The 22,114-nt window shown below is 31.7% G+C and overlaps 2 protein-coding genes across 2 annotated transcripts; one reads left to right on the top strand and one right to left on the bottom strand.

The window, feature by feature from the left end:
• Positions 1-5,668: 5,668 nt before the first annotated feature.
• On the bottom strand, positions 5,669-9,053 carry LOC136973681 (sodium-dependent organic anion transporter-like). The gene is made up of 7 exons (XM_067268422.1): positions 8,821-9,053; positions 8,546-8,751; positions 8,267-8,471; positions 7,917-8,177; positions 7,690-7,840; positions 5,868-5,947; positions 5,669-5,786 (listed from the first exon to the last, which is right to left on the bottom strand). The coding sequence occupies exons 1-6, from the start codon at positions 8,980-8,982 to the stop codon at positions 5,886-5,888; spliced, it is 1,047 nt and encodes a 348-aa protein (XP_067124523.1). The 5' UTR covers positions 8,983-9,053; the 3' UTR covers positions 5,669-5,786; positions 5,868-5,885.
• Positions 9,054-20,754: 11,701 nt separating this feature from the next.
• On the top strand, positions 20,755-21,715 carry LOC136973680 (testis-specific serine/threonine-protein kinase 2-like). The gene is made up of 2 exons (XM_067268420.1): positions 20,755-20,875; positions 21,024-21,715. Exons 1-2 carry the CDS (start codon positions 20,786-20,788, stop codon positions 21,570-21,572), a joined length of 639 nt encoding a protein of 212 aa, XP_067124521.1. The 5' UTR covers positions 20,755-20,785; the 3' UTR covers positions 21,573-21,715.
• Positions 21,716-22,114: the final 399 nt, after the last annotated feature.

The raw sequence follows: 22,114 nt of genomic DNA, 5'->3' as shown, positions 1-22,114 counted from the left end.
TAAACTACTACAGCTTACTCTACTACTACTTACTCTACTACTCTACTACTACTTTTACTACAGCTTACTCTAATGTTGATTCTACGAAAAGTAGGTCAGACAAAAACCGTTAGACTAATGACGTAGGCTGTTTACTTTTTCCGGTTGCATCGGTGCTCTCCCGATAGCGTCATTTACAGAAGTCACACCTACTTTTTTCTGACGCGAGCCAATTAGGAATATTAATTTTTTTAACCAATCAGATGACGGCGGGAAATTTAAATTCGATTTATGTCGATAGATGGCCGTCTAAAATTTCATATTTATTTTAATTTTCTCTCTTTTATTGTAATTTCTCGAGAACTAAAGGATATTCCAAAACAAAGTTGGAGAACCCAACTACTGTGAAAATTCTACGACTTCACGAAATGGTCCAGGTATTTTATAAGAATTTTTTAACGACTATAGTCGTCCTTCACCACTGCCACTCGATCGTCTTGGACGACTATTCTCGTCCTTCACTGTTAAGAGGTTAATGTCTTGGACGCAACAGATTTACTATGTGGAAAAGAAAAAAAACCAATATTCTACAAGTCTTGGATGATTAAGGGTTACTGTAAGTTTTTCACCAGTCACTGTCGTAATCACAAGCCGTCCGCTCAATTTCATGAACATGAAAATGTAATTCACAAACCTGCAATGAAGTAATATCTACATGAAACGACCAATACATGTAAACAGCACTATTTTGAATTACAATTACTAAAAAGCTGACACAGTACGCTTACCTTTGAGTACTTTGTTGGAACAAAGTTTTCCCTGCAAATAGCTCTTATCCACTGGCTCTGTAACTCTGGGTTTTTTGGAAATGAAAAAACACTTAATTTAGGCCCACCCTTATAATTTGTTCTACATCCAGGAGCACAACACTTATATGGCATTGTGGATACTGAAACACAGCAAATCAACACTGAAGATAAACTCGTAACACAGACAAACCTGTCGTCTTCCACATGTAACACAACGTACAAAATGGCCTACTCGTGATTGCACAACACCCCTTCCAGCTTGCTGTCGACAGGCCTTGTGTTATAGGTGGCGTTGGTTAAACACGCGATACGAGAGCAAAGAGAGCGACGCGACTTCCGATCATCGGGTGATCGCCATTTCGGTTAATGTTACTTATGGCAGCGAACATGGCGGCCGTTCTCACTGTTCGTGCTCCCAACTGACCTCTCGGAGGGGAGCCGCCGGCAGGCCGGCAGGCCGCCATGTGCTAAACGTCACTAGTTATTGATTCACGATAGTTCTTGAACAAAGTAAAATAAGAGGGACAACGTCTACTAAAGGCAATTTTAACGGCAAGCGACGCGACTCCCGATCGCGATAGCGAGGCCGACTTGCGAGAAGAAAGCGACGCGACTCCCTATCATCGCGCGATCGCTGAAAAAAAGTTTGATAAGTTGATAACTTTTTTATTTTACGTCTCCAGTCCAAAAGTAGGGTATTCTTGAACTCGTCTCGGTCTCCTGAGTTCAGATATATACCCAAAGACCCGGAATTCCATAGGTGGTAATCTATAGTATCCCCAAAATTTTTTAAGCAGTTACATCTAGTAAAGAAAAAAAGTCTTTCTTTATTGTCACATAATTCCTTTTTATGTGAATTTTTTTCATGGTATTTTTTGGCTGAAATCTTTTGTTTCAAATTTATATTAAATTCTTTTATGATTTTCCATCCGTTACGATTTTTTTCAAAAGTTTTGAATTTATTTTCAATTTTATATAATTTTTTAAAGTTTCGGGCTTTTAAGTCATGACGATTTTTTCCAACCTGCAAGTCAAATTCAAGAAATTGTAATTGACAGTTAACGAATTTTATTTACAACTGTAGATGACATAACGGTTGTTATGTTTACAACTACAACGCCTGTCGGCCGTTCCTCCAGACTGAAAAGTAGGTGAAGGTCGTCTCCTGTTCTTCTTTCTGTAGAAGTGACTTAATCATTGTAAATAAAAGAAATTTTCTTTTATTTAATTTTAAAATTCATTGTTAAAATTTACACCCAAATATTAAAGCGGTTTGAAATATTAGAATTTGGTAAATAAACTTAATTCACGTATAATAAATTTAAATAAATAAAATTTTAAGAAACAACAAATCAATCAAAAAACGTAGAAATATTTTTTATATTCTTCTTCAGATTTATTACATATGTTATCTTCATTGACAGATATTTAATTTCAAAAACAATAATTATCATTGGCATGCATCAGGAAAAAAAAAAAAAAAAGCATAACTTCCCTAAAACACACTTCACTGAGAGGGTCCGCTGCACTCTGAAAAAGCTAACAGTCTATGTCAGCAATCTCCTACTTTCTCTAAAATAATAAAATGAAGCAAGTTACAGTACAACAATACACATAAACACTAATCATAGTATAGGTTCTTCTAAAATTTTCCAATCGGTCTTTGACATACTGCTATGTAATAGCACTAAATCGACATGTCTAAATAACACACTGATAAACACTAAAAAACATAAATGTTTCGAAATTAGGACTAGGTAATTATAAGCACAAATAAATTAGTAGTCCAATAATACATACTTTCATTTATATCCAAGTATTATATCCAAAGGTCAGTTCTCGCTAATTGTCAAAAAATAAATTATTTTTCAACTTTTCTTTCTGTAAAGTAGAATATTCTGAAACAAGTTCTAAATTCACAGTAAAATTTCTACCTTTTATCGGTTAAAAACCACGCAAAGCGAATTGATCCAAGTAATAACAATTTATCACAGTTAAATTCGATAAAAAAACGGGGAACACCAAACCAGACTCTACAAAATCAGACGCGAAGATGTATATGGGATAGACCGAAAATGTTCCTGTGCAATAATTTACACATTATAATTATGCAAATTAGGTATTAAAAAAAATTACTGTGCAAAATACCTCGCCAACTATATGTCATGGGAGGACTGTCAATGTCTCGTGCCATTGAAACTTTCCCGCTAAACACTAAAAATTTTATATAATTTTTAAATTAATCTATTCAAATTTAAATACAGTAGAGCGTCGTTTATCCGAAAGCCGGTTAACCGAAAGCTTTCCAGTCGGACTGTGTCGTGCTGAATCGAACGTTTTTGATACTAGATTAACTTCTAAAGTGTAATTTGTTTGTTTTTCTATTTTTCAATATATTTATTTTGTTTGTACAAAATAAAGAAATAATTTTTAACCATACAATAGCCTAGATTCTTATTACAAAAATTTTCGTTAGGCTTAAAATCGACAAAAATTCAACACGAAGCGACACGCAGCGGACAAAAATTTCAATATCGGATAAGTTTAATATTTTTCTCGTACATAATCGGTTATCCGGAAAAATAAGTTATCCGAACAACCACAGTCCCCAATTGATTCGGATAAACGAAGCTCTACTGTAATATAAAATGTCTAGATCTGTTTAATAAAGATTAGTAATGTACTATCACAAATATGCAAATTATATATGAAAAAGATCACTGGGAAATCTTCTGCCAAGGCGATAAACATAGAACGGATCAAGTGACCAAAAGCTAACACCAAGAAATATGAAGAATTATGTTTAAAATTTAATGTTTGTGTACAAATTAATAAATTTTAACAAATTTCATCAAAGACAACAGAATAACTTTTAGCTTACATAAACTGTACAATACATGGTTATTTCTTTGAAAGAAGTCGATATACACGAATAAATAATAATTATTTAATAATGCTTTTATCCAATTTAAGTTCATATTGTAAAAATTAAAGCTATGTAATTTGTGTTTGGCTTTTATAATTTAGAGTTTCCGAGTATTTTACTATAAAATTGAATTTAGTAAACAGAAACAAAGATAAACTATTAAATATAAACAGGACAATACAATAATTTTTACATTTTTGGCAGACACAATATTATAAAAATAGATTTAATATAAAAAATAAAAAAGACAAAGCCTACAAAGCCTTCCCATATATCGCTAATATTTATGAAAATTGTAGTAAAATTCTGAAAGTGGATAATGTAATTTTGGCCCCCGTATTTGACCAATAAAATTTCACATAAAGTCCATATTAATAGATTAGAAACATATAAGACTAATATTGATAAATTGAAAAAACTGATGTAGTTTATAAAATTACTTGTAATTGTCAAATCCAAGAGATTATATTGGTGAAACAGGTCGAACTTTAGAATTACAGATTAAAGAGGCAGCAATAAGATTAAAATATAATAATTCTCCATGGTTTAACCATATCGAAAATAGAAACTGTCAAATTGATAAAAATATTAAAATCTTTCACTTACAGAAAAATATTTATAAACGTAAATTCAAACAACATATTGAAATTGTAAAACATAATGATAATAATTTTAAAAATATCTCAAATGGCATGTAAATTGACCAACAATGGTGCAACAAAATATAGGGCGTGAAATTAAGTCAGTAAATTGTATTGTAAAAGCTATGCACTGTTGAATATGAAAAAATCGTATTGTATCAATAACCGTTTAAGGATTTTTACGACACATACTGGTCGGTAAAATTTTGTGAAGTTTTTAATGGTATTGTGAAATGTGTTTTCCTTGTGTTACTTAACATTATCTACCCATGTTATTTTTTGTCAATTCAACGTTTGTAATTTTACTTTCTGTAGCACTGAAGAGGGACTAGAGAGTTAAACTAGCCTGAAATGCATTTGTGAAAAAAAAACAATAAAGGAGTTTTTAATCTGAATAGCTTTGAGGTAGTCTACAGAAGGATTTATTTTTCGGATTGAAGAGACAACCATTCACTGAACGAATAATACAGCTACCTTTATAAACTTCAACTGAAAAAAAAAAAACACTGTATAGCCAAACAATAAACACGACAAACAGAAGATACATTTTTTTTTTTTTACAAAATTTTCCTCTACACGTTTCCCAAACATCTATTTTAATGAAAAATATTCTTTACTGGTTTCTTCGAACTCGCATGGAATTATGTCAATGTTTTATTCCGTTATTAAATTTCAAAGATTTATAATGTCATAAGAAAATATTATGTTCATTCACTTCAAACTGTAATAAAAATATAACGGAAATATATATAAATGAAAAGTAAAAGGTAGTCAAAATTTTTATTGTATAAAAGAAATTATACAAGGATATATGGGGAAAAAGCACATAAACAACTTAGTTATTGTACATTTTCTTTTTCTCGTTCAATGTAATTTACTTCAAACAAACATTATTTGATATTCTATAAGGGAATTCAGAATTCCGAAGTGGAACTATGAAGAAAGGAAATTAAATTATTATTCATTGTAAAAATTTTTGGAAGTTATTTTAATTTTTCATTCCTATGAGCACTTAAGAGGGCCTTTTCATCAGGCCCATTATGAGTTCGGTCAAACCTAATCCACGGTGGGACAGATGACTAGTGAGGAATAAAGCCCGATATCTGAACGGCCCACCCCCAAAAAAATTCGGGAGTTTTTTCGATCTGGAGTTCCCCAGCGCGATAGACTGGCATCCATCTCTATGAGACCAGGCTTATTTCTATGCAAAGTAGACAATTACCTATGGCGCAGATCTCATAGGATTCTTTAAATCCGTTTGCAAATTCACATATAAACAAATTTAAAGTTTACAATAAACGAATCGAACACAGTGACATTAAATTAAACTATAATTGTTCACAATAAATGTAACAAAAGTATTAATTATTTTTTGAAAGTCCGCATTCCAAGCTTTGTCTAGGACTCGGAATGTTCTTAGTCTGGAACTTCCTGTAAAGTAATTAAAGCCCTCAGATTACATAAATATTAATAAAATAAATTATCTTAAAAGTAATATGTCGGAAAACTTACCGTAGAATGATTCGTTTATTAACTCGTGTTGACTTTCGGTAGTGTCCAATCCTCAGACGAGAATAAAACTGATCTTTCAGCTGTTAAAGATTCAATGAAAAACAACTTTATGAATATTAATTTTGAAATTTTTATTACGCAACGAAGTTTATAGAAGATATCTAAAATAATTTTTATGTAACCACAAATTTTCCAGATCACACGAAAATTCAATATAAATTTACTGGTATATTATATTGATAGTTTTATTGAAATTTATAAATGTGAGCGGCTGATAAATCCGTTAAAGACTGTCATTTTGGTTTTTCTTGGGGGATTTTGTGCGAGATAGGGCGTCGCAAGTCTTGTGGGAAAAGTAACCGATGGCAGTTGGAAAGGAATTTCATGTAAGAAGTGGAATTTCAAACCCCAATTTATGGGTTCGAGAAATTCCACAAGAGCATAAAGTCAATGTGCGAAAGGAAAAACAGAATCCACTCGACTCAGGAGTGACGTCACCTGTGACTTCTGGCTCAAAATTAATCTTTCGATAACACTCAAGAGGTCATCTAAAGATGAAAACGTTTTAGTAAATGTGTGGATAGCTTGAGAAATCTTATGCAAATCTTACGAAAACCTGCAATTTGCATTGTAACTTATGATTTCAGCCTTATTACTCAATGTTCATTTTTGACTATTGACTTCACTACATTATAAAACAGATAATTTGAAACTTATTGCATAACAGTCAGCAATATAATTGACAACAAGTTTGATCACCACAGATCGCACTTAATTCATTTCTTAAATATATACAAACACACTATATATATATATTATAGGGTTGATTCAATATAATTTGTTTCAGAAAATATCCCACGATGCCGTGTAGCTATAGACAACCTTCACAGCGTCATGCGTATACAAAGCTACGATGTATTGAAATTAATCATCCAGTCATACAAATTAGAAAATCAAGAAACGAGTTGTGTAACTTCCTCGGTTGTTATGAAATTTTATTTAAAAGATAACTTTTAAATTATTAATACTAATTAATAAAAGTTTGTATGGCGCTATCTATTGTTAGATTTTATTTTAAAAATTTGATATTATTAATTGTAGTAAAATCGCAAAAGGCTTAATTTTGAGGATAGAGATAAGTTTTAAAAAAATATAAATACTAATAATGAGTAAAATGTTCATTAAGTCCAACCTCTTTCGAGAGATGAGACATTACTCCCCTCTCTTTCTCCATCCGCTGGATCTGTAAACAAAAATTTAATAACATCGATGCCCCTTAAATGCAAGCTACCAAGCCAAGTTTCGTTTCTTAATCATTAGCCCATCCTTGGGCAATCTGACCAGTGTGAAAGACTCCCGAGAAAAGTTTTTATGAGAAGCCAGTTCCTATGTTAGACCCGTAAAGAAAGTCTAGAAAACTTTATGCGGTCAGCCCGTTCTTTAGGCGCAAACCGGTAACCAACTACCAGCGTGAGTGGATTTATCAACTCGGTCACTGCTGGACTCCTTTCTCATATTGAAAAATGATTTTAATATATTTTAATAATGAAAAACTTAACTATCGGGTAAAAAGTTTTATAAGAGAACGGAAATTCTTCGTACTGCTACAAGGATACGAATAACACTGATACAAGACACAAGGATAAAGAATAACATTGAATGCTATAATAGTTTCTAATTATATTCCGATTATGTGACGTGTGGAGATAATTTGAATTTTAGTTAGTAATGATATCCAAAATTACAAGAAATATTTAAAAGCAACACAAAAAATAGTTTAAAACACACGAAAATAAATAATAATTCAAGTAATAATAATTACCTGTATTTTGTGAATCGTCGACGTCATTATCTTGCATTCGAATTTTGTTGAAATTACTCTTTATAAAACAGAAAATTAAGGAGAGAAGACCACAGAATACACCTTGAAATATCCCATAAAAGAATGGAAACAGCATAATTGATGTTTGTTTCTAAGTGTAAAGTATCTTTTAATAACAAAAAAATTAGAATCTTTTAATCCACAATATAAATCAAAGACATACATACGGAAATATCGAAGGATAAAACAATAATGCCGAATGCAACAGCAAAATTCTGAATCCCGCTCTCAATAGCTATTGCCGTGCAAGCTGCTTTGGAGTTTCTAGTGACGAAAGCTATGACATATCCAGTTATAATTCCAGTTATGGGAGATAATAAAGACGTTATAATAACTTTCCACGATACTATAGTAAACATGTGTTGAGAGGAGATTATCTCTATTGTCACGAAAATTATAATCATTATCATACTTGTTGCGCTTCCCCACTATTAACAAAAACAAAAAGGTAGTTTTATAATATAATATAAATGATTAAAATTAACACCTTAACCATTTAGGAAATCATGTTTTATACCTTAGTTATATAAGAAGATACTTTAGGAGCTTTCCATTTTATTATCATACCCAAAATCAAGGGAGGAACAATCATTAATAGTGATAATGCAATATTGCCATAAGGTATTTTTATGTTCTTAGCTTCTGTATTACTTGCATATATCCAAAGGTTCAAAGGCATCAAGCCTAGGGATGCTACGATAGATACTGTAGTCATAGTCACACTATGAAATGGTAAATATAAACTTTATGGAAAATATTCTTTGTAGCTAAATTTAGTAAAACTATTCCTACATACCTCAGAGAAACATCACCATCCAAATAATATGTAAATACATTAGAAACTGCACCTCCGGGGCAACATGATATAATAAGCAAACCAGCCGCTAGACTCGGTTCGAATTGAAATATAACGTTATAGATAAATCCAATCAATGGCATTATAACAAATTGGCAAAAGAGACCAATAGCTGGACCAACGGGTTTTCGGATTCCTTTATAAATCTATTAACATAAAAAATGTAATATTTACCGTTAATTAAACAAGAGATAAAGAGAAATAAATGTTAATACCTGATTCCGAGTGATGTCTGCACCCATAGCAATCATTATAATTATCAGGGAACCTATCGCCATCATATTCTTAGTCATTTTAAGATCTTTGTTGATGTAATAACTGGATGTAGCATTAGATGTTGAATTGCTTTCCAGAAAATCCAATGTATTGTTTTCCATGTCGTATTCACACTACCAAACTTAAGAAATAGAATTATACATTTGCTCGAGTTATCACTTTTAGTACTTACAATGTCTCTTAAATGTTTATGCTTATCTATTATTAAATAAGTTCTTGCAAAGATGATGATGATAATGAGGATGCGTGGAATATTAAAAAGCGCACAACGGAATTTCTGTTTTATCATTGTAATAAATATTTTTCTAGTAACGTTATAAAATGTAGGCACAATTTATAAAGTTATTAACATTTGTTTCGGCTCTGTGAAACAGAGCAATAAATTAAATATAAATTCCTATATTTTCTGAAATAAATACAATTATAAGCATTTAAGTCAATCACACAGTTATTAAAATGAATATTTTATTTTCAGTTTTTTTTTTCTTTTTAATAAATATCTAAAATTACTTGTTAACAAGACATTAAATTTATTGATATAGGCCATACATGTCAGCTTGGTGAGTCTGGAAGGTAAACTCACAGTTGGAACAACCGACGAGCATTGGGGAGGGTGGACAGAGGAAAAATTCGCTTTTTCATAAGTCATGAAGCTATTAAATCCTTTTTGAGAGGCACAATTGATTTCTGCTCATTTCTTCTACCATGGCAGATGCGGCTTTAATTTGAGTGCAAACGAAGAATTACATAGGCCTAATTTACAGCATCATCATCCAATAATAGGCGATTCATCACAGCTAATTCTTCGCAGATGTTACTTATAACGAAAAAACGTTATGTCTGATATTTTCACTATCTTTTGCTGTAAGTTCTAATCTAACCGCTATTGCAACACGCAAGAGAAATTTAAAGCGAAACGTTTTATACTACAGAAATTAAAGTCAAATAGACATAGTAAGAGAAATAGGCACAGATGACAGTGGAGATTTTGACAGCTGGGTATCGGCTTTTCTGTGTTGAGACGGACCAGACCATAACTTATAATGCAGAGGGATTGTCTTCTCGCCCGTCTAAATGCGCTTTTACCTAATTTCGGTTACAGAATGGGGATGTCAATAAGTATCTGTAACACGAACGTCTTTAGACGAAGTAAACGGAGCAATTTGTCCTCCTTTAGGATCGAGTAAAACCTTCCACAAATTATAATCATAGATGACTGTGATGCCATGTTGTATTCCATGATCTATTTGTGAAAACCCGCTCAAAAATTAGATAAAGTAATAAAAATTTCTTGATGTATTTATTTGTCTCCAAGCTTTCTCCGTCCTTCCCTGGAAAATTCTGCCAATGTTCATGATATGTATTGTATTATGCTTTAGATTGGCATTATAATTTATATATATATATATATATTTCCTATAAGAATAAATATTTAAAACACAAAGATGTTATGATATTCTAATTTTACGTACCTTTTCCTTCTTACAATATGCTAAAATGATTTCATAAAGACAAAATTTATATACATGTTACACCATATACTGTATTGTTATTATGACCTATAATTAATCGTGCAGAAAAATTGTATTACTATTATTAAGTGATTATTTTTGTTTTGTCATGAAATAAAATTGATGTTATTTCGGAATAACTTAATTTTTACTTTATGAGGATAAGAATAAAGCCCTTTTCTCCTTTACCCTTTTTCGCCCTCTTAATAAAAAATAAATAAGTGGAAAAGGTTTTCCCTTTGCTTGTGGAAATAGGCCTACATTCAAACAGAAAGTAAAAGCAAAGAACACTAGCATTATTTATAGTCGCTTAGTTATTGAGCAATTTTAAATTAAATTAGCTTAAATTTGGCTTTTTTGAAATTATTATGAGTCATCGTTATCACGTTGCATGCTATTACAATTGAGAGAATGCCAAGTTCGGTATGAAGACATCAAACGAAGGTTACACAATGAGCCACTTATAAAAGAATATCAAAGACAGAAACTTTTTTTATATTCTATTACAAAATCGCATTTTTTTTTTTTTTTTTTTAATACAAACATTTTGACCTCTCGTTAATTTACTAGCCCATAACAAAAACGTTAATTTTATACTGTATTGTTATTATGCAGTTATTAATTTGTTGCGATACACAACTTATACACATTCAACAGCAGATAACGAAGCGAAATTCATTTATTTTTCTCTTTTAACATCGTCGATTCAATTTCATATAAGAAAATATAATACTCGAATTTCGTCAACCTATTCCTTCATCACGTAAGGCAATACAGGAACGTCATATTACTTTACTCACAAATAATTAATTGGATATAAAACCACTAAATACTACAGTAGAGTATCGATTATCCGACTCAATTGGGAACGGGTTGGTAGGATAACCGAAAAGTATGAAAAATACATTATTAGTATAGTATATTAGTATATCCCATGTAATTAGTATATTAGTATACAGCTATTAACCTACCTCGCGTTGAATTTTCATCGATGTTAAGCTTAACGGTACAATTCTGGAGGTATGTGAGGGGGCTGGGACCTTAAAACAGGGCTGTAGAGCATACTGATAGAAACAAAAATACTATTAAAGTAGCCAAGACATAGCCAAATATTGTAGCGCCACATCACTAGCGGACAATTGAATTTGACGACTAGAACCAAGGTCTTAGAATATTCTAGGACCTTGGGCTAGAACGCGGTCGGTTAACCGATGTGACGGTTGATCTGGGGTCGGATAATCGATGCTCTATTGTAACAGTTGGTTTTCGTGTTTTTGCCTGACCAACTGCAGGCACGTGACGTTTACCGAATTTACTGTCTGCGTCTAACATCTAAACACAAGAGTCACCTTACAATAGGAAATCTTTCCCTGCAGATACACTGCTTGGCAGATGGCTCTCGTCTTACGTTACGCTACCTCACACAAGAACAACAACAACATTTTATTCACATAAAAATTGCCAAATATAAAACAGTAGTAAAAGTAGACCAAGTATAAAAGTCCCGAACAATAAAGAACAGGAACGAACATAAAGTCAGAGAAAGCCAACCGCAAAGCAGCATAGCTTCTGTTTCAATTCCATACCAAGCGCTGTAATTCGACTGTAATTCGCAATTCTAAATTGTTTCACCCAGAATCTCCCGGTGAAGAGGGAATGTTAGCAGAATTCTTCTACATTCTAGCAAGAGTAAAACAGCCCTCAACTACAAGAAACACGTCGTTTAACAACCGGAAGCGATGTCGTTGATGAAAAAAGTAGATAAGTAGATTTGTTCGCCATTCGAATTGCATTTATATTATTATTACATTGTTGATTGACTGTAAATACTGCATATATACATTTCAAAATATTTGCGCTAAATTTAAATAAAAAGAAAAAGTAATTATTTTTTAATATTGAGCTCACAAGATATAATAAATTCTTCTGTTAGCATTCATCAAATAAAGTTGATCGTGAAAAGTTTCCTCAATTCGATACGTTATTATTGCTTTTGATATTTTGAAATTTTTTATTTAATTTTTGAAGAAATTTGTGAAAATTAACTGAAAACAATTTTTACAGTTTAAAATAAGGTAGTTTCAACAAAAATAGTAATAATAAATATGAAAAAAATTATATTAATATCAGCGAAACATATACTTTCATATAGTTTTAATAACTTTTTCAGAGTAAAATCACATAGCTCTGAAGACACTTTCTCATTCATTTCTATGCAATTTTGAACAAGTAAGCGAAGTCTTTAGTGCAAATATAATTCAATTAAATTCTAAATTAAAAATTTAACGTCGTAATGAATTCTCCATCATTAATTAAAAATAAAACGTTTAGTTTTGATAATTATTAAACAAATTGATCCAAACTAGCGTATTGTAACTATATACATTACAGAATTTACATTATTGTTTCCACAGAACGAAACATTTGTACTATATATATATATATAATATATTTAAATTGCAATGCAGTGGACAGAAAATGATCTCTTTAAATATATCTTATACATATTTACATATTGTATGTTTAAATTATATTTTATGCTCTATAAATTAATTATAAATTGTTATTTTTATAGTAATTTTTATTTACCATTTAAAACTATAAAGAATCATTTTAAATGGTTCTTGAAGAAGACGTTCATCCAATTTGGGAATTCTCTCCCATTTTTGGTCGATCGTAATCAGCTGGAAAATATATGTACACGTGCTTAATTAAAATTTATATTTAAATTTCACGCAAAATTTATTTTTTAGATAGTTTTAAAAAGTCATTTTGTTCATAATACCTGTTGAATAATAATGCAATCAACACATTTTTAATTTAAGTGTGTCTACACTTTTTTCATTTGTATTATTTCTTCAAGGGGAAAATTATTGATCTTACACACTTCTAATCATCATCTTAATCTAATTTATACTTTGAAAGTGGTATTTGAAGGGGGGAAAATGATTTTGTAATAATGCAGAACGGTTAACATTTAGATTAATTTCAACATTTAAATAATGAAGAATCCGGAAAGAGCCTATTGTTCTATTTTTAAAAAAAATAGATTATTTCTATAACAGGACTTTTCTAAATAAACTACTTTTCACATAGTTAATAAATCAAACTTTTTAATACGAATAAAAATCCATGTTAAAATCGTACCTTCTGTGGTTTTTCGGGATCCACCAATTCCCATCTCGGATAGCCTCCTTTTACAAATCTGTAATTTTATATTAGAATAAATGTATTATTTAATTTATAATTTTATACATTTCTAATTAAAAATGTCAAAAGTAAATATGAAATAAGACATAAAAATAAAAATAAAAACATGTTTAATGTAATAAACGTTTTGTGTATTAAAAGACAAACGTTCAATTCATTTAAAGTAAAAATAAAATATGTTCAAAGGATTTTTACGTTTTGTGAAACGTCACATACCTTGCATCTAAGTTGTAAAATAAATGATATATAACCGAAGAGACCATTCCTGTCGTAGCGGCTCCTGTAATTAAAACTAATGGAACAAGCTGTAAGAAATCAAAAAAAGACATTCACGTTTCCTTTTATTTAAGCAATTTATGATAAATATTTCGATAATAAATCACATAGAAATGAATGAAAATATACAGCACTAACGAGTTACTACGATACGATTTAGAAGTTAATTGTGTTTTACCAGTTTGTATTATAAAAATAAAAAATATTAACGCCGGTTATTTATTTAAAGAAATCCCAAATACAATTCATCGACAAAAGGAAACAGCCTCGATTGCCATTAATGATTGTGTTACTTCCACAATGCGGTATCTTCACTCAATTGTAAATTACAGTAGAGAACCGAAAATCGGAATCAATTGGGGACTGGGGTTGTTCAGATTAGTGATTTGTTCCTATTACCGATTATGTACGAAAAAATACATTAACCTGTCCGATGTTCAAATTTTTCTCCGTTGCGTGTCGCTTCGTGTTGAATTTTCGTCGATTTTAAGCCTAACGAAAATTTTTATAATAATAATCGAGGCTATCGTATTGTTAAAAATTATTTTTGCATTTTGTACAAACAAAATAAATATATTGAAGAATATAAAAACATGAAAATTATACTTTAGAAGTAAATTTAGTATCAAAAACGTTCGATTCAGCACGACACAGTACGACTGAAAATCGTGCCGATTACCGGCGATTCCGATTACCGGGGTTCCGATTAACGAGTCTCTACTGTATTTAAAATTATTTTTATGACTGCATTCTGAAAACCACCGATAAATATACTCAATAAATACATATTTATGTGTTCGTCATAATTTAACGATATTTTACTTATAACTTTCATACATTCTAACTAAAGTAAAAAAAAATGTATTCATTTTAATTCACTCGTTTTCTTTTTACTTCGATCATTTAAAAAAGGTTTAGGAATAAGTCTAGAATATCGAGTTTAATAACTATTTTAAGTTGTAGCTAGTAACAATTTTTGGGATTTCAATTATCTTATAAATAAACTAAAATACATACCTCCGGATGTGTTCTCATTGCGCGCAAAGAAAATAATTTTCTGAAACTGTCCATTAAGGGATCCCGTCCGGGACAGGTACCACGAAACTTTTCAAAGCCCATATCAACTTTATTCTATAATTTAAAAGTGAATTGATACCTCTTGTCTCAAAATGGTGAACGGTGGTGATGATGAAGTCTTCTTTGGCGTTCTTCTCGTCTAACGTAGTCTTACACACGAAGAATAGTTTTCAACAAGTGGCTCGTATTTACTGGTCCACCGGTATATATCCTTCTGTCCAGCTTCCCCCGCTGGGTTTATTGTCCCTCTAGGCAACATATCGTCAATACAAAAGCCATTAGGGAAGACACAAAAGAGTACCACAAAACATTCTAGAAATGTATATAAACAACGAACAATGGTGGCGTTAACTAAAAAAGTCTCTTTGTTAAAAGACAGTTAAGCTATTTCGCTTTAAGTTCAGTAAGCAGCTGTAGCGCTAAATGGTTAACAGGGAGGTTCACAAGCGCCGAAGAAAAGATTAGATGGCTGCCACCATAAATTATACGCATATTACGTACTATGTGTAAATTGTAGCTTGTCACATACGAAATTCCATTTTAAACTGGTTATCCGAAAAAATAAGTTATCCGAACAACCGCACCCAATTGATTCGGATAAACGAAGCTCTACTGTAATATAAAATGTCTAGATCTGTTTAATAAAGATTAGTAATGTACTATCACAAATATGCAAATTATATATGAAAAAGATCACTGGGAAATCTCCTGCCAAGGCGATAAATATAGAACGGATCAAGTGACCAAAAGCTAACACCAAGAAATATGAAGAATTATGTTTAAAATTTAATGTTTGTGTACAAATTAATAAATTTTAACAAATTTCATCAAAGACAACAGAATAATTTTTAGCTTACATAAGCTGTACAATACAATAATTTTTAAATAGTTTAGCGCTTTATTAATTTATTTCTGACTTACAGTTAGATCGAAGCACTTGCTATTCTATTGATCTAAGAGTAAGTGAGCCATAAGGAAGAGATGCGTACTTTCCTGGAATATTTATTATGAACTTAAATTTATTAATTTTAGATGCTTACTGAATACAAAAGAAGAGAAACTGGCGCAAATAGAAAAAGAATAGGTCGAACAGGACTTAATTCTTCCAGCTGAAACAGTACGTAGTAATCGTCTAAAATACTATCAGGCAAGAAAAGAATTTAACTAACCATATCGTACTCTTCATAGAAGACTTAAAGATAGTAATGTAGCAAAGAGAGCTCTTGGATAAAAAAAGAATGCAGGTATCCAAAATAAAATCATTTGTTTATCATGTAATTAAATTGCAAAATTTAGACAAGTAAAGACGATTGGCTTCGATGTAGAATGTACAAAAGAATCTAGCAACGAGTTCTGTAACTTTCTCGGCTATTATGTATTTCTATTTGAAATAAAAGAACTAATTATTAAGCAAGATAAACAAAATGTGCGTGGCGCCATCTGTTATGAGATTTTGTTATAAAAAAACTTTTTATATTTTTAATTACTAAAACACGTCAAAAAACTTAATTTTGAGGTTAGGAACGAGTTTTATATAAAAAAAAAAGTATAAATGTTAATAACGAGTAAGATCGTCTTTAAGTCTGGCCTACTGGAGATACACACGACTATCTCTCCACCCTTAAGCCTGATGCACACATGCGGCGCGGCAAGGAAAAGCGGCAGAATGACGTCACTTTTTCTCGCCGCAGAAGTCGGTTTTGTGACGCTTTTCTCGTGCCGCAAAAGTTGGTTGAATTCTATCTTTGGCGGCGGTCGCCGCCAAGACGCGTTTCTATCAGCCAATAACAGTTTGACTGGTAGTCACGTGAGAAAATACAACCACGTGGTGTTTTATCGGCGGAAAGTTCGACGCGATTAACCGAGATAACAAATATCAGAATAAAGAGGAAAAGATAATAAATTTAACACAAATTCTACACAAATAATCATATATAATTTAATTCAAAGAATAAAACAACCGAATCTTACTCGAAATAGTATTCTTTATCCAAAGATCTTAATCGAGGAATAAGCCTATTTTGTACACCAGTTCTTTCTCGATCCAAGAAAATATCTCTAATCCAAAATCTTTGTTCGAATCTTCGACAAAATCTTCTAGCTAAATAAAGCAAGCCCCATACAAAACAAAATTTGTAAACACGTGGATAGCGTCAGTGTCGATATCGTTCGCCATCCTGGATACTGAACGCATGCGCCGAAATGTAAGCGGATTGCCGCTTGTGTGGTTGTACTGCCGTACAGCGAAGACCCGTTCGCGACACCGCTTTTCGCTGCCGCGCCGCATGTGTGCATCCTCCTTTAGACCTTTAATTAACCACCAAAATTTAATAGCATCAACATCCCTCATATACAAGCCACCATGTCAAATTTCGTTACTAAATCTTTACTTTTTTGGATTCAGGAGGTCTCAAAACATGAAGATCTGCAAAAAACAAACAAAACACTTCGGAAGGTCAAATCTGATACAATTCCAATACTTTCCCTTGTTACGTTTTCCCTTGTTACGTATACATAACAGCCAAGAAAGTAAAAAGGAGACATGAAACACGTGCAATATAATGTACATTACAGAGTTTAATGAGTGTGAAAAGTACAAAAAGTGCAAAACGTCGGTTAAATTAAACGTTAAGTAAAACAGACATCTCACCTTTAGACCCTAAACATTAGGCAACTCATCCCTAACTCATCCCGTTTTAATTCACTTCGTTCACTTTTATTAAAAGATAACACTTAAGTGTATACGCATTATACATTTTTCTTCTGGAAGCTTTGAACGACTTGTATGCACTGACAAAAACAGTAGGCGTCTCACCCGGTTTTACCCTATATTCATTCACTTTACTTTCTTCTGATTCTACATCTGAGGTACCATAGAGGTTAACTGGAATCGGTCAGGAGGAATTCGGACTTGGCGTCAAGTTTGGTTCGGATAAAAATCATGATTTTGTGCATTGATTTATCAGTAACCCATAATAAACCATCCACGTATATATACGCGATTCTTATTATGTAGAACGTTGTGTAAATGTAAACCTTTCAATGTTGTCCCAAATCTCAAAAACGCTCTCGGGAATGCAGGGGCGGATCTACATAGAGACTAATAGGGCCGAAGCTCTGAACCCCAAGTATCAAGGGCCCACAAAAATTGAGTTATCATCATAAATTTTTAATACTTTTTCATTAACAATGAGCACATCATATGCTAAAAAATAGTTAATACTAATAATGTAAATTTATAGTATGATTTGTTTTATTGTAAATGAGGCATCATTGGACTTCGATAAGTCCTAGGCACCGAAAAACCTAGATCCGCCCCTGCCGGATGGGCTACCGAAAAATGCTTTTTCAAACGGTTGACCCATTCACTCCCAAATGTTTAGTAAGGATTCTTTTTTAAATTGAGATGTTTGTGCCTAGAATCGATTCGTTTTCTTATCACAATCATACCAGCTTTTACCTGATTGTTATTTCTAAAATTTTGCTATAAAAGGTTAAAATTTTTACATAGAATCATACTATAATTGGATTTTATAAATTATCAAAAATCAATTTATTTATTACGTCGGCTCGACAGAGAAATCCACCAGCAATTAAATAAAAAAATGTCTGGGGGAAAAGCAGGTTCGAATGGCAGTTGCCCACCAGTGGCCAAGCGGTCTCTGTACCATGAACACTGGGAGTTCGGTCGTAGGTTTGCGCCTCGCTCGGACAGTCTGGCCACATGGAGTTTTCCGGGTTTTCTCCATGTCTGTAACGCTCTCTTTTTTACAAAAGGATCACTCGTTGCCATGACGTACTGCAATACTTTAGAAATCTATAATATGACTCACTAATAAATGAATCTGAATTTTTAGGTAACGCAATTAATCACGTGGGGTCAATTTTGATCCCGAAGTAGAAAAAGATGCCACAACTCACGGGCAATAACAACCAAACTGGCGACGACCAGATTCAAGGGCTGACAAGAATGTTTCCGAAAGATAAACGAAGCAGGTGTAATGGAATCTGTCGCAAAGATAATTGGTTATAAATTCAGTGTTATATTGAGTCAATTTTACTTCCTCGCGACTACTTAAGTTAAAAGCAAGCATATCTACAAACAATTGCTGCCGTTCATTGTTACTTGGTGTAGAGGTGTATAAGATTTTTTCATTGTAATCCTTCTGGCTTAAGGCGTGCACTTTTACTATGTAATCAGGTAAGCGGTTGTCACTTGTCGGAGGGGGAGAGCGTAATTAATAAAAATGAAGTTGTATGATTTTGAAATGTGCTATTGCAGTCTTCGGGGCCAAATTAAAATGCAAATTATTATTGTATTTATATACAGTGTTATCGACTTTTATAAAATTTCTTTTACGTACCATGATATACATCTTTCACAATCATGTGCATTTTGCTCTTTCACAAAGTTATATTAAAACCAACCTTTAGTTTAGTTATATCCTGTATATTATTATCAACATACATTATTATTATAAAAACTATTAAAATAAAAGAGTGTAAGTCAAGGTATGTATAAAATAAAAGCTTCATTGAATGACAAGTAATGATAATAATAATAATAATAATAATTTGCGGGAAATGAGTAAATTGTAAGTTGGTTTTAATGTAATTTCATACAAAAGAAACGGTAAATGATCGTGAAAGTCGAACATTATTGTATGTAAATACTGCATTAAACGAAACAGTAGTTTACTCAATTATACTTATTTCGCTATTTATACGTTTTGTGCATATTTATGCAGTACATTAAAACCGTTTACGTTGAATTAAATGCAGTGATACAATGAATTATTTCGACAATTAACAAATTATCATTTACACGGTTAACAAAACTAACAATTACCCGTTTATTGACGTAACAATTTCTCTTTTATTTGTTTTCAATTATTTTTAAACAAATATACATTGATAAAAAAATGGATAATATTATCTCGAGTAAATTTCATAGGGACGTCTTGGATAAATGTGGATTCCGTGTTGAAGGGAGTCTTGGGAAAGGATCTTTCGGATTCATTAAAAAATTGCGCTGTGTGAAAACTGGTTGTCACTTAGCAGTTAAAATTTTACATAAATTCGACAAAACTAATCCGAAGAACGAGATGGACAGATTTATAATTCGAGAGCTGGCTGTAGTTCGTATTCTTAGTCATCCGAACATCATCAAATTCATAAAGACTATCGAAACAAGCAAACAGTAAGTTAATCTGATGAGAAATTCGATTAAATTTATATGTATGGTATACACTTTATTTCATTAAATTAAATAATTTATATATTAAAAATTTATTAATATCAAAACAACGTCGACTTACTTTGATGAAAGCAATTCTCATTTGAATTTATACTTTTTGTGGGCAGTTTGGATCAATGTCTATCCTAATATTAGTTTCATAAAGAATTCTTTTACAATATACAATAGTAAATACGATTCTTTTTATATTATTTCAAGTGTCAACACGAATGCATTTTCCATCATTTAAAAATGAAGCTAAACTAACCTTTAAATAAGTGTTTAATGCAGGCATAATTAGCCTGCAATTGAAAGTGTTGTATTTTGTACACAAAGTATTCATGTTTGCTTTTGTTCTTTTATTATTTACTTTGTTACTTTATTGTTATTTGTTGAGGGCTCCCGAAAGAGGTATGGTCAGAGGGTTCCTCCGTCTTTCTCAATTTTGCATTTATGTACTGTACATCAATGTGTGTAATCATATAGAACAAATAAAATAAACAGTAATTAAAATGACTTTTCTGATGTTTATTTATTTTATTTTCAGCCTATATATAAATCATGGAGTTAGCACAACATGGAGATCTATTAGAGATGATTAAGAGAAGTAAAACAATAGACGAAGAGAGAGCTTGTCGTTGGTTTCATCATTTAGTAGACGGCATCGACTACTGCCATAATAAGGTAATTGCGTATAATGAAATAATAATGTAATACAATACCTTGTAGTGTGAAAATTCACTATTGGCTAAATAAGAATACTCGTAATCTTTTCATTAGACATCATTTTCATATTGCTAGAAGTTATTAATTCTTGTACTTTCGTAATTAGGGAATTGCCCACAGAGACTTGAAGTGCGAAAATCTTTTAATATGCAGATACTTCGTACTTAAAATAACGGATTTTGGATTTGCTCGTAACGAATTACCTAAACCAGAAATTATAAAAGATAAAGAAATTTTTCGGTGTAGCACATTTTGCGGAAGTTTTGCATACGCTAGTATCGAAATTTTACGAAAGAAACCGTATCAACCATTTCTCTCCGATATATGGAGCATGGGCATCATTCTTTACGTAATGATTTGCGGACGGTATCCTTACCAAACTTCGGACCCTAAAAAGTACAGAGAAAAAATTAAAGACGGAGTAAAATTTCCAGAAAATTTGACGATTTCAACTTGTTGTAGAGACCTTATTACGAAAATGATAAAACCAGAGAACAAAAGAATTTACATACCGGAAATTCGAGCTGACAGTTGGTACCAAAGAGAATACGACCAAAAATGGGATGAAGAAGTACAAAAAGCTAGACGAATTTCTTACTACGACAAAATGCAAATGATACAAAAGTCAGAAGATAAATGCGAAAACTCTAAATGATTAAATCAATTTTCATAAAATATACAAAATTATATTTGATGTGATAAACTGACTTTTTCCTATTTTTTAATATGCGTAACTTACAATTGATTAGTTCAAATTACTTCACTCAAGAATAGAAATTCTTATTTTCAAATATGTTATTTCTGTTATTGCATAAAATATTTGGTAATAATCATACATACAATTCAATCATTCAAAGTGGAACTGTTATGAAACAAAATTAATAAATAAATATCGATCTCTTGTCCAGAATTTATACAGAGAGATTTATAAAAATAGTTCAGAAAGTTGTTATATTCATTCCGGGCGAGTGGCCCAAGAAATTTTTTATGGGCGATCATCCCTAATACGTCGGGTCCCTTTCCCATCTATCCGGCAGCTCCTATTGTGGATGTATAAAAAATTGTTTTATTAGTGCCCACTGACCAAAAACACTAAAAACAAAAAGTGGAGCAACCTAAAAATATGGCCCATCAGTGGCCAAGTGGTTCCGTTTCCTGAACACTGGAAGCTCGGTCGTACGTGGACGGGATGGCCAC

This window comes from Centruroides vittatus, unplaced genomic scaffold (genome assembly GCF_030686945.1).
Source record: "Centruroides vittatus isolate TY-2023 unplaced genomic scaffold, ASM3068694v2 contig_3262, whole genome shotgun sequence".
Classification (NCBI taxonomy): domain Eukaryota; kingdom Metazoa; phylum Arthropoda; class Arachnida; order Scorpiones; family Buthidae; genus Centruroides; species Centruroides vittatus.
This window is presented reverse-complemented; position numbering and strand designations above follow the sequence as displayed.

What these genes read in the sequence shown, in the direction of transcription:
- LOC136973681 (XM_067268422.1), bottom strand. Translation starts at nt 8,982, where the DNA reads ATGGAAAACAATACATTGGATTTTCTGGAAAGCAATTCAACATCTAAT. An exon ending in GATGGTGATGTTTCTCTGAG is followed by an intron (nt 8,472 to 8,545) that starts GTATGTAGGAAT and finishes ACCATTTCATAG; the next exon opens with TGTGACTATGACTACAGTAT. An exon ending in CGACGATTCACAAAATACAG is followed by an intron (nt 5,948 to 7,689) that starts GTAATTATTATT and finishes AATCTTTAACAG; the next exon opens with CTGAAAGATCAGTTTTATTC.
- LOC136973680 (XM_067268420.1), top strand. Translation starts at nt 20,786, where the DNA reads ATGATTAAGAGAAGTAAAACAATAGACGAAGAGAGAGCTTGTCGTTGG. An exon ending in TCGACTACTGCCATAATAAG is followed by an intron (nt 20,876 to 21,023) that starts GTAATTGCGTAT and finishes TTTCGTAATTAG; the next exon opens with GGAATTGCCCACAGAGACTT.